General features: G+C 44.0%; 1 protein-coding gene across 1 annotated transcript; it reads left to right on the top strand.

Moving 5' to 3' along the window:
* The first annotated feature begins 6,496 nt into the window (after nt 1-6,496).
* On the top strand, nt 6,497-13,069 carry C1QL3 (complement C1q like 3). Its single transcript, XM_068987775.1, has 2 exons — nt 6,497-7,084; nt 12,890-13,069. The coding sequence occupies exons 1-2, from the start codon at nt 6,497-6,499 to the stop codon at nt 13,067-13,069; spliced, it is 768 nt and encodes a 255-aa protein (XP_068843876.1).
* Nucleotides 13,070-13,382: the final 313 nt, after the last annotated feature.

Here is a 13,382-nt window from a genome sequence, read left to right as displayed (position 1 = left end):
GCTCTCTGTAACCTCTCTTCCCAGAATGCCTAATGGTTTAGATTTTTTATAACAAAACATCAAGACCACCCCACTTCTTATTGCTGCCTGTCAGTTCATCTGTCTGTTGCACAGCTTCTCAACTGTGTCCCCAGGATACATCTTCTGCTAGAAGTTTCCCGCTTTTAGTTTCTTTCTTTATTTCAAATATTTTAGCATATAGTTGATTTACAGTGTTTTGTTAGTTTCAGGTGTGTAGAAGAGTGACTCAGTTATGCATATATATCTATTCATTCTTTCCTAGATTCTTTCCTCGTATAGGTTATCCCAGAATATTGAGGAGAGTTCTCTGTGCTACACAGTAGGTCCTGGTTAGTTATCTATATATATAATGGGGTGTGTATGTTCATCCCAAGTTCCTGATTTATGTCCCCCCATGTTTTCCTTTGGGTAACCATAAGTCTGTTTTCAATATCTAGAAGTCTGTTTCTGTTTTGTAAATAAGTGCCTTTAGTTTCTTGAATTCATCCATCTACCTTGTATGACTGAGTTATCCTGGGCACAGCTTAGGAGGACTTGCCAGTTTCTTAGATCTCAGTCTTTGTAATATTTCCCTTCATTTCTATGTTAAGTAGAGTCGTAGGGACCAAAAATTTGACCCAAGGCAAGCAAGTAGGAAATATCATATCCATACTAGAGACTTCATCCTTCTCTGGACGGACAGAGCAAGAATTCAAGGCCAACTTGAAACCATGTATTGTAACAGAGTCTTACATAATGTGTTAGTTACGGTCTCCATCTGGCTATTCGATCATTTTCTGACAGTAGATCTGCCACGCTAGCTGTTCTGCTCACTATCTTCTATGCAGGGTGAGTGTCGGAAATCCTCTCCTGCATGTGGTTCTGATTTAGGTCTGCAGCAGAGGGATGGCTCTTTTGGCTGTCTGTTCAAAGCCACCCTCTCTAATTTGTCTGCATTGTTGAGAATCACCATCCAGAGGCTCAGGTCCTAAATAACTACCTCAGTGATTTTTAAATACACTTGCTACTTCAGATTTGGAGAACTTTCAAAAAAAAGGGGACAAAAAGCATATTCTGATGCTTCCTTGCTGTGTTGTGCTGGGCTAAGTCCCTTCAGTCATGCCTGACTCTTTTGCAACTCTATAGACCATAGCCCGCCAGGCTCCTCTGTCCATGGAATTCTCCAGGCAAGAATACTGGAATGGATTGCCATGCCCTCCTCCAGGGAATCTTCCTGACCCAGAGATCGAACCTGCATCTCTTAGGTCTCCTGCACTGGCGGGCAGGTTCTTTACCACTAGAGCCACCTTGGCAAGTCCTAGGTTTTAAATGTAAAAACTTGGCCTGGCAAACTGCAGTGAATTCAAACTGCTATAAGGTTCTTCCTTTGAAGAGTAAAGTGATGCTTGTTTTGAGTTTTGTCTTGCTTTGTTTTATATTATAGAAGGCTGCTCTCCTGGACAACTTCTGTATTCTTTCTCATTTTATCTAAGTCTGTGTTACTCATTGCTCATTGGATACAGTTTTTCTGAAGTCTGGTTCTTTAGCTTTAACTCCCTTGAGAGCCTTGTATTCTACATCCAATTCATAGACATACACACACTCCTCAGTAGGCTTACAATATATTTGGTTGGCCAAAATGTTCATTTGGGTTTTTCCCTAAGATGAAACAGAAAAACCCAGATGAAATTTCTGGCCAATCCAGTACTAAGATAAAAATTGACATTTACTGGCTTCTCACTGGGCATTGAGTATCATTGTAATTAGATACATTAACTCTGTCTTCACCACAATCCTGATTTAGGTATTTCATAGAAAAGGAAATTAAGCCTCAGGAAGATTACAAGTAATTTCCCTAGCTACTAAATGAGGAAGCTAAGACTCAAATTGGGCTTCCCAGGTGGCTCAGTGGTAAAGAATCTGCCTGCCAGTGCAGAAGACGTGAGTTCAATCCCTGGGTCAGGAAGATCCCCTGGAGTAAGAAATGGCAGCCTGCTCCGGTATTCTTACCTGGAAAATTCCATGGACAAAGGAGCCTGATGGGCTACAGTCCACAGGGTTGCAAAGAGTGGGACACAACTGAAGTGACTGAACACAGCACAAGAGTCAAGTTAAGACCCTTCTGTTTCCAGAGCTTCCCTGTGTAATTTGAAGCAGACTCTGTCTGGCTGGAAACCTCCAATTCTTCAATCAGAGGAGTGTGTGTCCTAAAATACAATATGAAGACCCAGAAATTAAAGATCAATAGCTGATCCAGCCCCAATTATTATTATTATTATTATTTGCATTTTTAATATCTATTTCTTTAGCCCTTGGGTTTGTGAATTCATTATTTTTTCCCCCACTGTTATAAGAAATGCTATTTCTGCTGAAGTGCTGCTGGATTTGAAAATTATTCTCATGACTAAATATTTATCTGCCTCAGATGAGCCTGGTGCAGGGCTATGCTGGCAGTGAGTGCTCAATAAAGATTAATGGATGGCCACACACATCCGTGTGGGAGTCGTGGGTTGAGGATCTGCTCAGTTCTGCAAAAGAGACAGAAATGATGTGGGGAAGGTGAAAATCACAGGATCATCACAAGTCCAGATCATGGGCATTTGACTATTATTTAATGGCTCCAAAGACCCAGGTGCCATAGGAATGGGAAGATGGAGCATAGTGTTTTCTTGAGAAATGACTGGGAAGTCCTGTGAAAATGAGATTCTAGGGCCTGCTTCCAAAACTAGTATCAATTATGAGATACAACTTGATTCTCTGATGAGGACTGAAAAGAAGCAAATATTTTTTTTCAATTGACACATTTTCTATTATTATAAATATATAAAGATGATGAGTAATATGCCATATCAGATGGTTTATTCAAACTGTCAGAATAAGGGCTGAAGCGTGAGTAACTTTCCAGAGAAACTTCTGAAAAATTAAAGCAGTGGTAAATGAGTTCATCTACCACACAGGCATCCCTGAAAATCTTGAGAAAAGAAGCTTCTCCCTAAGTATTGATATATGACTTATAGAGGAAAGGAAAGAGAAGGAGCATTTAAACTTCCTTCATTAAAAAGCAAATGTCCATGCACTGCCCAGGTGTGTGCACTCAAGGGAAAGACCAGGGTCAGCCATGTGAACTCAGAAGGTGCACTTCTTATGAAGGATGACATGACAATTGAGCACCAGTCCACATCTCAGCAGAACTTTGAGATATTAAAGCCCTCATTTGCAAAAATCAAGCTCTGCCTTGGCATGAGAGAAAGTAGGAGGAAAGCCTGAATTACTAGGAACAGTACCACAGGTCTTGGGCTGGGCCAGAATGTGTCCATACTACCATGCAGAGGGAAGTGTACCAGCAAACACGGGATGGATTTCTATGGGTCAGTCTCACCATCTGCCAAGTGAGCAAGTAGAAAACAGCTTTCCAGGGTCCCTTTTAACTCTACTGTTTCATCCTTGATGGGTTCCTCTATGGGATAAGTATTCAGCCATGTATTGGATTGGCCAAAAAGTTCGTTCCAGTCCATAAGGTGTTACAGAAAAACCCACACAAACTTTTTGACCAAACCCAATATATTCCATGTTTTTGATGACAATTTATTTATACAATTCTCCCTTTAAAAAAAAAAAAAAACTTTGCTTTTATTCCCCTACTCAACTCTTCTTCGCAATAAAGAACTCGGATGACATCTGATAATTTGGTGTATCAGGGAAGAACTTATTTCATTAATACATTATCTGCTACTGCTGACACCACATTTTGTCCCTCACTCCTCTCCACCCCACAAAGAAAGGTAACTTTGAGAAGCAACCCAGAAGAGATGTTAGGAAAATATTTACTGTTGCCTGGAGAGAACTGTGTGTTTGTTGCTTAAACATATGAAAAAATAAGGCAGCTCATGTGAACAAAAACAGTGTGAAATGTATGTGTAACTATGTCCAATGTAAAGACAGATGTTTAGAAAATCAACCCCTTCAAATAAAAGTGAAAGGTTTGAGAAGTGAGAAGGACTGTGTCCCACTAGCAGGAGGAGGGGCCATGTCAGCAGCCAGAAGGCGTGATCCTGGGGAGTAGGGAGACCTGGGGAGTAGGGAGACCACTGCCCAATGCCTTAATGTTGATTCTCCCAGGAAAGACCTGACGAGCCGCTGACATTTCTCTTAGAAGAATCAATGAATCTTTGTTCCTTCTGCCTCCTCATTTGACCTTATTTTGTTCTGAAATAGAGGAGGAGGAGAGAAAGAACTGAACTGGTGGGGTGGGATGGGGGTAGGCAGAAAGCAGAGAGGAGAGGATGTCCATCCATGCTGTGGAACCCACAGACCAGATCACAGGCCCCAGATGGTCACCTGGGATGCTATTGTTTGCTGGTTGTGCAATCTTACTTGCTTCTGCTTCTCATTTCAATTCTCGCCCCGATGTAATAAGTCACCGTCTTCCCAGCCATCATCCCCGTATTGACAAGCAAATGTCACCCACGTTTGATTGACATCCGTTGCTCCTGAATGCAGAAGTATGATTTACGAATCAATTCTACTTGTTTATTTAAAGTCGTTCTTGTGTGTCTTATGTATTTGTCGGTGGGATAACTTGCTTAATATCTACTGTGGAGGGGCTTTCCATTAATATTATAAATTCAGGTTGGTCCTTCTGCTTGCCATCACAAATGGGAGCTCTTCTTTCTCATATTTTGCCCATTTTCCCCCTCCCCCAAGACACATGCAGGAAATGTGCTTGACTTGCAGGGCTCTTTCTGTGTCTTAGGAAAAGATTTTGTCCAGTACTTTTGTGAACGCTGCCTGCTTTCTCTCAAGACTTCTGAAGGCATCCTGATGAGTGATTATTTCTCATGCATGTACTACCTTTAAGTAAATGCAACTTAGGCCCATGGCTGAATCTCCTGAAAGGTTGGTAGAATTGTAGGCCTATAATCAGAGTGCCTGTCTGTACTCACCATTTGCAGCATTTGTCAAAAGAGCCCCCCTGCCCCCTTTTATGTGGTGGGCATGTTCATTTAAAATCCTTGAGAAAGGTCCTTTGGCTTTTCAACACACCTTACTGTTTTTTGGGTAACATCTTATTTCACTTTGGAAGGCTGGTGAGGAAAATCATAAGGTTAAAAAAAAATCACATCTGCCATCTGGAAAATTCTAAAGGGCCCTCCTTATGTTAAAAGTGGCATTTTGAGAAAGGAAAAAAAAAAAAAAACACACACCTGAAGCGCCGATTGTGGGTGAGCCATTAGAGAAATACTGTCAACCCAGCCACCCTCCATTCAACCTTCAACTGCACCTTCCAACTGGGGCTGCAGGCAGTGGGGAAATAGAGGACTTAGGTGTGACCCTTGAGTTCTGAAGGCTCCTCCTGTACATCTGTCTCACCTCCCCCCACCCCCCACCCCATATGTCCAGGGAGAGCGCTGCCATCGCCTGAGTTCAGCAAGGGAGTATTCAGGATCTCACTGTTCATCCATGTGCAGAGAAGGAAAAAAAAAAAAAAGAGAGAGAGAGAGAGACCGAGGGGGGGAAAAATCCCACATTGTCAGAGTAATGCCAAACTCTCTTTGAGTGGGATGAGCAGAGCAGATGCCGCAATGAGATGCCAAAGCGGCTCCCCTTCCTCTGCGCCTTGGGTGCCTATAAATTGCTCCGGCGCGCGTTTGTCAGCCTCCTCTTCTCCTGGCAGGTGGTACCCAGGCAGAATTCTGCGTTCAGTCTCTCTCTCGCTCCACTCCCGGCCGTGAGGCGCTCGCCACTGCTCGCCAGCTCCTCCGATCCAGCCTGGAGCCTCTCCGAGCCGCCACTGGTGCCCAGCGCCACCGCTCCACTCATCCGGGGGGCGCCGGGCTCTAGCTCGTGCGGCCGGTGCGCGGGGTTTTGGGGATGCGCATCTATTAGAGTTCTGGTGGTTGCCGAGGAGGGGAAAAAAAAAAAAAAAGAAAGAAAGAAAAGGCAGGAGAAGGGCGATCCCAGCGAGCGAAAGAAGAGAAGGAGGCAGAAAAAGGCAACTTCAGACGGAAAGTTGGTGCGAACTGGCGCAGTCGGCAAAAACGGAAAAGTCGATCGCAGGCGGCGGCATAAAAGTGTGAGCGGCCCGGGCGAGCGCGAGAGGCGGCGGCTGCTCTGCACTCAGGGCGGCCGCGCCGGCGCCCGGCAGCCACAGGTGCGAGGGGCTCACGGGAGGCGAGAGGGCGCCCTGCGCACCCCTCCCCCCGCCCCCACCCCCACCCGCACCCCCAGCTCGGGACTTCAGCTCAAGTCACTTGGCGTCCGAGCTCCCTCCCCAGCCGCAGCCTCAGCTGGGGGGAGAGCCAGAGCCCGCGAGGAGCGGCCGGCGCGCGCCCGCCCAGGGGACTTGGGGTTCGCAGGGGGTTGTTTTCGGCTCTGAGGAGGTCCCCGCCCAACCTTCAAAATTTTGTCCAAAAGCAGACAAGAGGATCGCCCCGCGCTGAGCCGGCTGGTGGGCAGCAGGAGGCGCCTGATTGCAGCCGGGGCGCTGGGGGTGGTGATGGTGCTGCTGCTGGTGATCCTCATCCCGGTGCTGGTGAGCTCGGCCGGCACGTCGGCGCACTACGAGATGCTGGGCACCTGCCGCATGGTCTGCGACCCCTATGGGGGCACCAAGGCGCCCAGCACGGCCGCCACGCCCGACCGCGGCCTCATGCAGTCCCTGCCCACCTTCATCCAGGGCCCCAAAGGCGAGGCCGGCAGGCCGGGGAAGGCGGGCCCGCGGGGACCCCCGGGTGAGCCCGGGCCGCCGGGCCCCGTGGGCCCCCCGGGCGAGAAGGGCGAGCCCGGCCGCCAAGGCCTGCCGGGCCCGCCGGGGGCGCCGGGCCTGAACGCAGCCGGGGCCATCAGCGCCGCCACCTACAGCACGGTGCCCAAGATCGCCTTCTACGCCGGCCTCAAGCGGCAGCACGAAGGCTACGAGGTGCTCAAGTTCGACGACGTGGTCACCAACCTCGGGAACCACTACGATCCCACCACGGGCAAGTTCACCTGCTCCATCCCGGGTATCTACTTCTTCACCTACCACGTTCTGATGCGAGGAGGGGATGGCACCAGCATGTGGGCTGATCTCTGCAAAAACAACCAGGTGAGAGCAGGCGTAGGGCGGGGAGGGCGCGCGGGAAGGTGCAGGCAAGAGGGAGGAGACCCCGGAAATGGGGGGTGGGAGCCCTCGGAGGAAGGGCGCGGCAGCTCCCGCTCCCGGGAGCTTCGAGCGAGGGAGAATGCTGTCTCCACCTTGGGGAGGCGGGGGTCGTACGCCGAAGAGCGCCCGGAGGCCGGGCGAGGGTGGCTCCCGAGCCCGGGCACCTGCGCTCGGTGCGCGCGACCCTAAGAAGCGGGAAGCAGGATTCGGTCCGGGACAGTTCGTGCACCTCGGGCAGTCCCGGAGGAGAAAGCGACACGCCCCCCCTCCCCCCACCGCGCGCCCCGGCTGGGGGATGCTCACCAGCGTGGGGTCACTGTCAGGTTTTGCCGGGAATTGGGAGGGCTAGGGGAGCCAGAAGTGGGCGTGCCAGCGTGACAAACCCGAGGGAGAAAGACCTGGGCCCAAAGGAAAAAATAGAAGAGGCGCGGAGGAGTGAGTCCGAGCCCAGGGCGCACCCCGGGCCAAGGCAGGACCATGGGATCCGCGGTCGCCAGGCCCAGATAAACTCACAAGTAGTCAAATTCGAGATGCAAAACTCTGGTTTAGATTTCAGCTGAAGAAGGGGGAGAGGCAATAAGTGCTGCTAACAAAAGGAAAAGTTGAGAATCCTGGGTTTGTGCCATCAAACACGCTGCCAAACACACAGCCCAAACTCCACTGGCTGGAGCCGGAGGAGGCACATGCGGGTGGTCAGGAAGCTGGTGGCCCAACCCAACCCCGGGGCGATGAGCCTCCCTGCCAGCGAGCCCCAGGGCGCCTTCGTGAGGGTCTCTCCAACCCAACCTTTCCCTCACAAGCAGCGGGGGCCTTGGCCTGGACTGTGAAATAGCCTCAGGTTAGCCCTCGGCCAGACGACTTGCTCCCCTGAGCCAAGCCGTTGCGCGCTGCTCCAAGGGCCACTGGTCTGCGGTGTTAGGCTGGGGCCACTTTCCCGATGCCTTGAGAAATTCGCAGTCCTTGCAAAACCGAAGTGTGTCTGATCTCTTAGTCAGGGGAGGAAAATCATATTTGTATCTACCTCAGGGTGTAATCAGACCCTCAGCACACGGTAAATCAGCAGCCGCTGAGGGGGGCCTTGCAGCCTGCAGTCTGGGCTGAGTTCTTGGGTTTAACTTTGCTTCTCGGGTGGCACAGAGTCCCCCCTCCACCCGGCTCCCCATGACCCTGCGAGGGCCAACTGTGATATAACAAGGATTCTCAGGCTTCAGGTCGCTTGTCCCTTGAACTGAGACCTTTCTAGCTATAACCCTGGTTTCTATTAAGCCACATTAAACCAGAATTTATTCCAAACACACAATTCACAGTGTCAGAATTCTTCCAAAGTGAAACACAAATGCTCTAAATAAATAAGAGAAAGGGCGGAATATCCTTTCGTTCTCATTCCTATCACCCCTCACTTCTAAAGGAATTCAGAAGTAAATGGCTTAAGGGACCCTAAGGTCGGATAGAACAAAAAAGAGGAAAAATGGCCACCAGGAGGCACTGACAGGGTTGTTTATTATAGTTATTATGCATGAAAATAATATTAAGATAAATAAAAATTATTCACAGAGCAGTGGCTTCGTTATAGGTAAATGGCTAAAAATGGCATGACTCATTGTAACCAAAATAGAGCTATTGTGTCACCCTAACAAAATGATTTGTGAACAGCCCCTCAGTAGGCAGTGATGAGGCACCCATTTATTTACATTTTGGCTGCCTTCTGACTCAAAGATTAAGTCTAGCAAATACTGTCAGGCTGAAGAGATTGTTTTTGGAGGTATTAATTCAAATTAAAAAAAAGATTCAAGTTGTTTCAGCCAGAGTATAAAAGCACACATCTTTAAGTCTCTGGAAATTGCAATTGCATGAAAAGCTGGGGAGCAGTACATTTAAATTAGGTTAAATGTTGACGCTGAGGCCAGATTTAGATTCCAGGAAAACCATGCCATATATGTGTTCCATGTGCAGTTTGTTTTTTAAAATTATTTCATTGTTTGGAGTGTCGAAGGTTTCTTTGTATCATCCTAGGATATGCATTCTGTGAGGATCAGGGAAAAAAAAAAAAAGGCAAAACAGCTGACCTGATAATGTATAATGCTTTTCATTGGCATTATTAAGCTGCTGCTTCTATAAAAGGTGAGCAACAAGTTATTCAGAAAAACAAATACCGTAGCAAACAATATATTTTTGAGTTCAGCAAGGACTGTTTTGCAAAATGGTTATTACAATATTAGTGTTAAGAAATTCTATCTCCAGAATAGAACTATTTTGTAAAGTCTGGTCTGCAAGCATTACAAATGACAAATCTTACAAAATCTTTTTTAAATTAATATTAAAGAAAGAGTTGATCCTTGATTTTCAATTTTACTCTTGTCTGATCACTTCTTAGACAGCAGTACCCTCTTCTGAGCTGACCTAATTTGTTTTCATAAAACAGAAACTCAAGAGATCCATGTCAGTGTAATGTTCTATGGATTAAGCAGATTTGAGAAGCACAAAAAATTAAACTAAAAAAGCAGTTCACTCTAGGATAGAGGAATGCCTCTGGACCGTAACCATATGAGAGCCATTTTATTTATGCTTTGTGTTTGAATGCAGAATCACAGATGGAAACATCAAAGGCCAGTAAATTAACCTGATACACCACTTAACCTTTTGTTTATGATTCCACAGAAGTACAATGAAAATGAAATTACGAGAGCATCAGTAGCAATTAATTAAATTAGCAAATGTTACCATAAATATTGTCTCTAATGATAAACCCTCACTAATAAGATAATGCTAAGGCAACATAACCTATTATATCCTCACAAACAGAGAACTAAAAGGACCACGATTCTCATATTCCCCATGAAACCATCAACCTAAATTTAATCTTACCATGTGTTAAAAGCCCATGACAGTGCATATTAAAGGCAAAAGTTGGACTCAAATAGCTTTAACAGAGACAGGAATTTTTTTTTTAAGTTTGTTTCCTGAATAAAAAATGCAGCTATTTGAATCCAGTCACTATAATACCACTATAATAAGCTACTCTAATTTTCTGGAAAGAAAAAATAATAATAAGCTACTGTAATAAAAAATAAAACTGGCTTAAGATAAGAACTATAAAATAATTAAAGATCCATTTTTACTCTAAGAATTTATTAGTCATGGCACCAGTAAATATGAGATATATTGGAAATAATGGGCAGTTTGTGGACTGGTATTAATTTATTAGCAAGATTCATGAAGTGTCAAATTAATTATCTTTTTAGGGGCTGTGAAACATGCACTAAAGATCAGCAGAATCTAAATAGTTAACTTATAAGATGAAAAGATATTAGAGTACATTTAGGTAGAAATGGGTATATGGGGCAAAGAAAAGAATGGATCAAACTCTCAGAGAAAATGCTGAAATCAGTACACATTTTGGAACCTGAAAATAGTCTCCAGGGTAGATACATCACTTTCCTCAATAGTTTGATGGCTTAAAGGAAGAATTGTTGGAAGTTACTGGGCTGGATACTAGAGCTTGAAATTTCAAGTTCCATTATACCTTCATAGTATGATCAGGTGAGCAGGCATACAAAAATCCAGCAAAGTACACTAGAATATGGCACGTATTTAATTGGGAGAGTATTATGGTACAGTACAGGTTAAAATCTTAGAGAATCACTTTCATTAAAAAGCAATCACACTGGCTTTATCCAACAAAGGAAGTGAAAACTGTAAGGGTAACCTGGGTAACCTTCCAGTCTGTGGGATCACCCTAATGCATTTGCAGATTTTCATGGTAACACCTACTGAATAAATGTGGTTAGACCCCATAATGCAATAGAACAAAATTGCATTATTTATGTGTTTAAGACTGTTATCTCTAAATCAATGGATTTTGATCATCCCAATTCTCAAATGCCCTCATGAAGAAAACAGTGTTAAAGCACAATGCCCATAGAATTTCATACTAAATACCTGAAGTGCTAAATAAAAATGTGTGGCTGATTATTAGGAGAGAAACCTATTATAGATTGATAATTCATATATTACTAATATGGCTAGCTATTATTTTGTATTTTAATTTTTCTCACTCATTAAAAATCCACACATTAAAAAAAAATCAAGTCCTAAGAATGCTGTCCTCCTTGTAGATTATTTTCTCCTGGGAATGTAATGACCAGATGAAATTAGTGAATCAAAGCATCCAACTCCTATCATCTAATGGATTAATTTCTAAGAAATATTATGACATTAAGTTGTATTTTTATTAATGTTCAAAACAGATGACTTCACTAAAGTGGTGTATACATTTGAATCAGTGCTTCTCAGCATAATTATATATTGCTTTCACTATATTAGTGTCAATTAGCACAGTGTTAAATGATTCTAAATCTTTAAGCCCTTTTCTCCTTTTGCCATATGATATCCAGAAAGAAATGCTTAAAATACTACTCGAATTACAAGTTCAGCAGTGTCAAAGAGCCTTCTCCTTTTTTAACATTTCAGCATTACTGTGAGAACATACCACATGAAAATTTAATTTGAAAACCTACCATCTAAATTTTGAAAGAAAGGAATGGAAATGCTTGACTTATGTCTCATTTCTCTCATTTTGCCAAGTGATAAAATCCCACATATTGCACCCCAAGTCATGCATTATTACATAGTACAGGTTTACAAAACCACTAAATCACTCGCTGTGTTATTTGGGGAAATATCATTACAGTGGAATAGAAACAAGCCACAAAGTAGATGTTTTACTGAAATAAATCAAGTACAAGTCTGCCTATTGAAAAATTTTTTTTCCAAGGTAGACTCAAAATACAACTAAATGAATGTGAAGCCTAATTGGAGTTGAGAATGTGACAGAATGTCCATATTACTTGATATGATGGGGAATTGGACTGTTTGGAAGTGTCTGTCAGCTCTCTAATGAGATCACAGGCTCAACCTGAGTGGAATATAAGCAAACCTCCATCCTCAGAGCAAACCACACATTTAGAATCACCTAAATATAAAAGGGTATTCCATGAGATCATTCAAAAATTCTAGAAATTTTAGAGACATCAAATCATGGGAATGTTGTTCCTTCTGTAAGTTTTAGATGTATTGAAATTAAATAGTTTAAGTGTCCACAAGTAAGTAATAAAAAGGCACAAATAGAAATAAGAACTATGAAAACTTTTAAACCAATAATGTTTGATTCAGGTACAGAGGCTTTTCCTTGAATTAGATTTTGAAAGCCCCAAATCAAAAAGATTTCTTCTTTTCTTCTTTCTGGATAGTAGAGTTAGAAGAGTCAGATTTCTCTGAATCTCTACATACCATGAATCTCAGTTTTCTAATCATCAGAGGGACCAACTGAAGTTTGGTTTGAACTTCTGTACTCATAGACAACTGGTTAGAATACTGATGCTTGGTTTAAATTAAAATGCAAAAAACAACAGCCATTTCAGGAAGTGATTGGGAATAGAGATACAAGGAATTAGAAAAGTCCTGATTTAGGAAGAGAAGAGATTGGTATGCATTGTTTACCACATATAGTTGAAAAAAAAAAAAAAGACTGCTACAATGACCATCAGAAAAGCACTATTTTCTGTTTTCCAATAGCGTAGTTGAAACCGTTGCAAAGATATCCTCATAAAGCCCCAAGGCCAAGGTGGACTTGGCTGTGCTAAATTCAGGGCCCTGATGGCCAGTCTATTTATCGTGCTGTGTGAATGGCAAAAAAAAAAAAAAAGAAAATCTCTTTTGCAGATTCTAATTCTTGTCTGTTTCACACAGGTGCGCGCCAGCGCAATTGCCCAAGATGCGGATCAGAATTACGACTATGCGAGTAACAGTGTGGTCCTTCATCTGGAGCCAGGAGATGAAGTCTACATCAAGTTAGATGGCGGGAAAGCCCACGGAGGCAACAACAACAAATACAGCACATTTTCTGGATTTATTATCTATGCTGACTGATTGTGCAAAAACTAAGCTTTTTGCTCTGAGTTCAGACCTTGGATTCATGTGGCTAACGTCAGTGAACCGAGGACCCCGGGGGATGCCGGATGCGGGGCACCTCAGCTGTGTATATGATGTGGGGGATTCAAATGCTACCTGACTCACATCTGTGTACTCAGAACATGATGTAAAAAAAAATATATTAAGATCAAGATAAGCAGATGTGTGATCCACTACCGCCAAAGCAAATACTCCTTATTGTTAGTGTCCATGTGAATGAAGTCCTATATATAGATCACAAATTTTTATAGAAAAATCTAAGACACTGAAT

Source organism: Capricornis sumatraensis, chromosome 15 (assembly GCF_032405125.1).
Source record: "Capricornis sumatraensis isolate serow.1 chromosome 15, serow.2, whole genome shotgun sequence".
Taxonomy (NCBI): Eukaryota; Metazoa; Chordata; class Mammalia; order Artiodactyla; family Bovidae; genus Capricornis; species Capricornis sumatraensis.
Note: the sequence above shows the minus strand (reverse complement) of the source record. Positions and strands in the feature narration are given on the sequence as shown.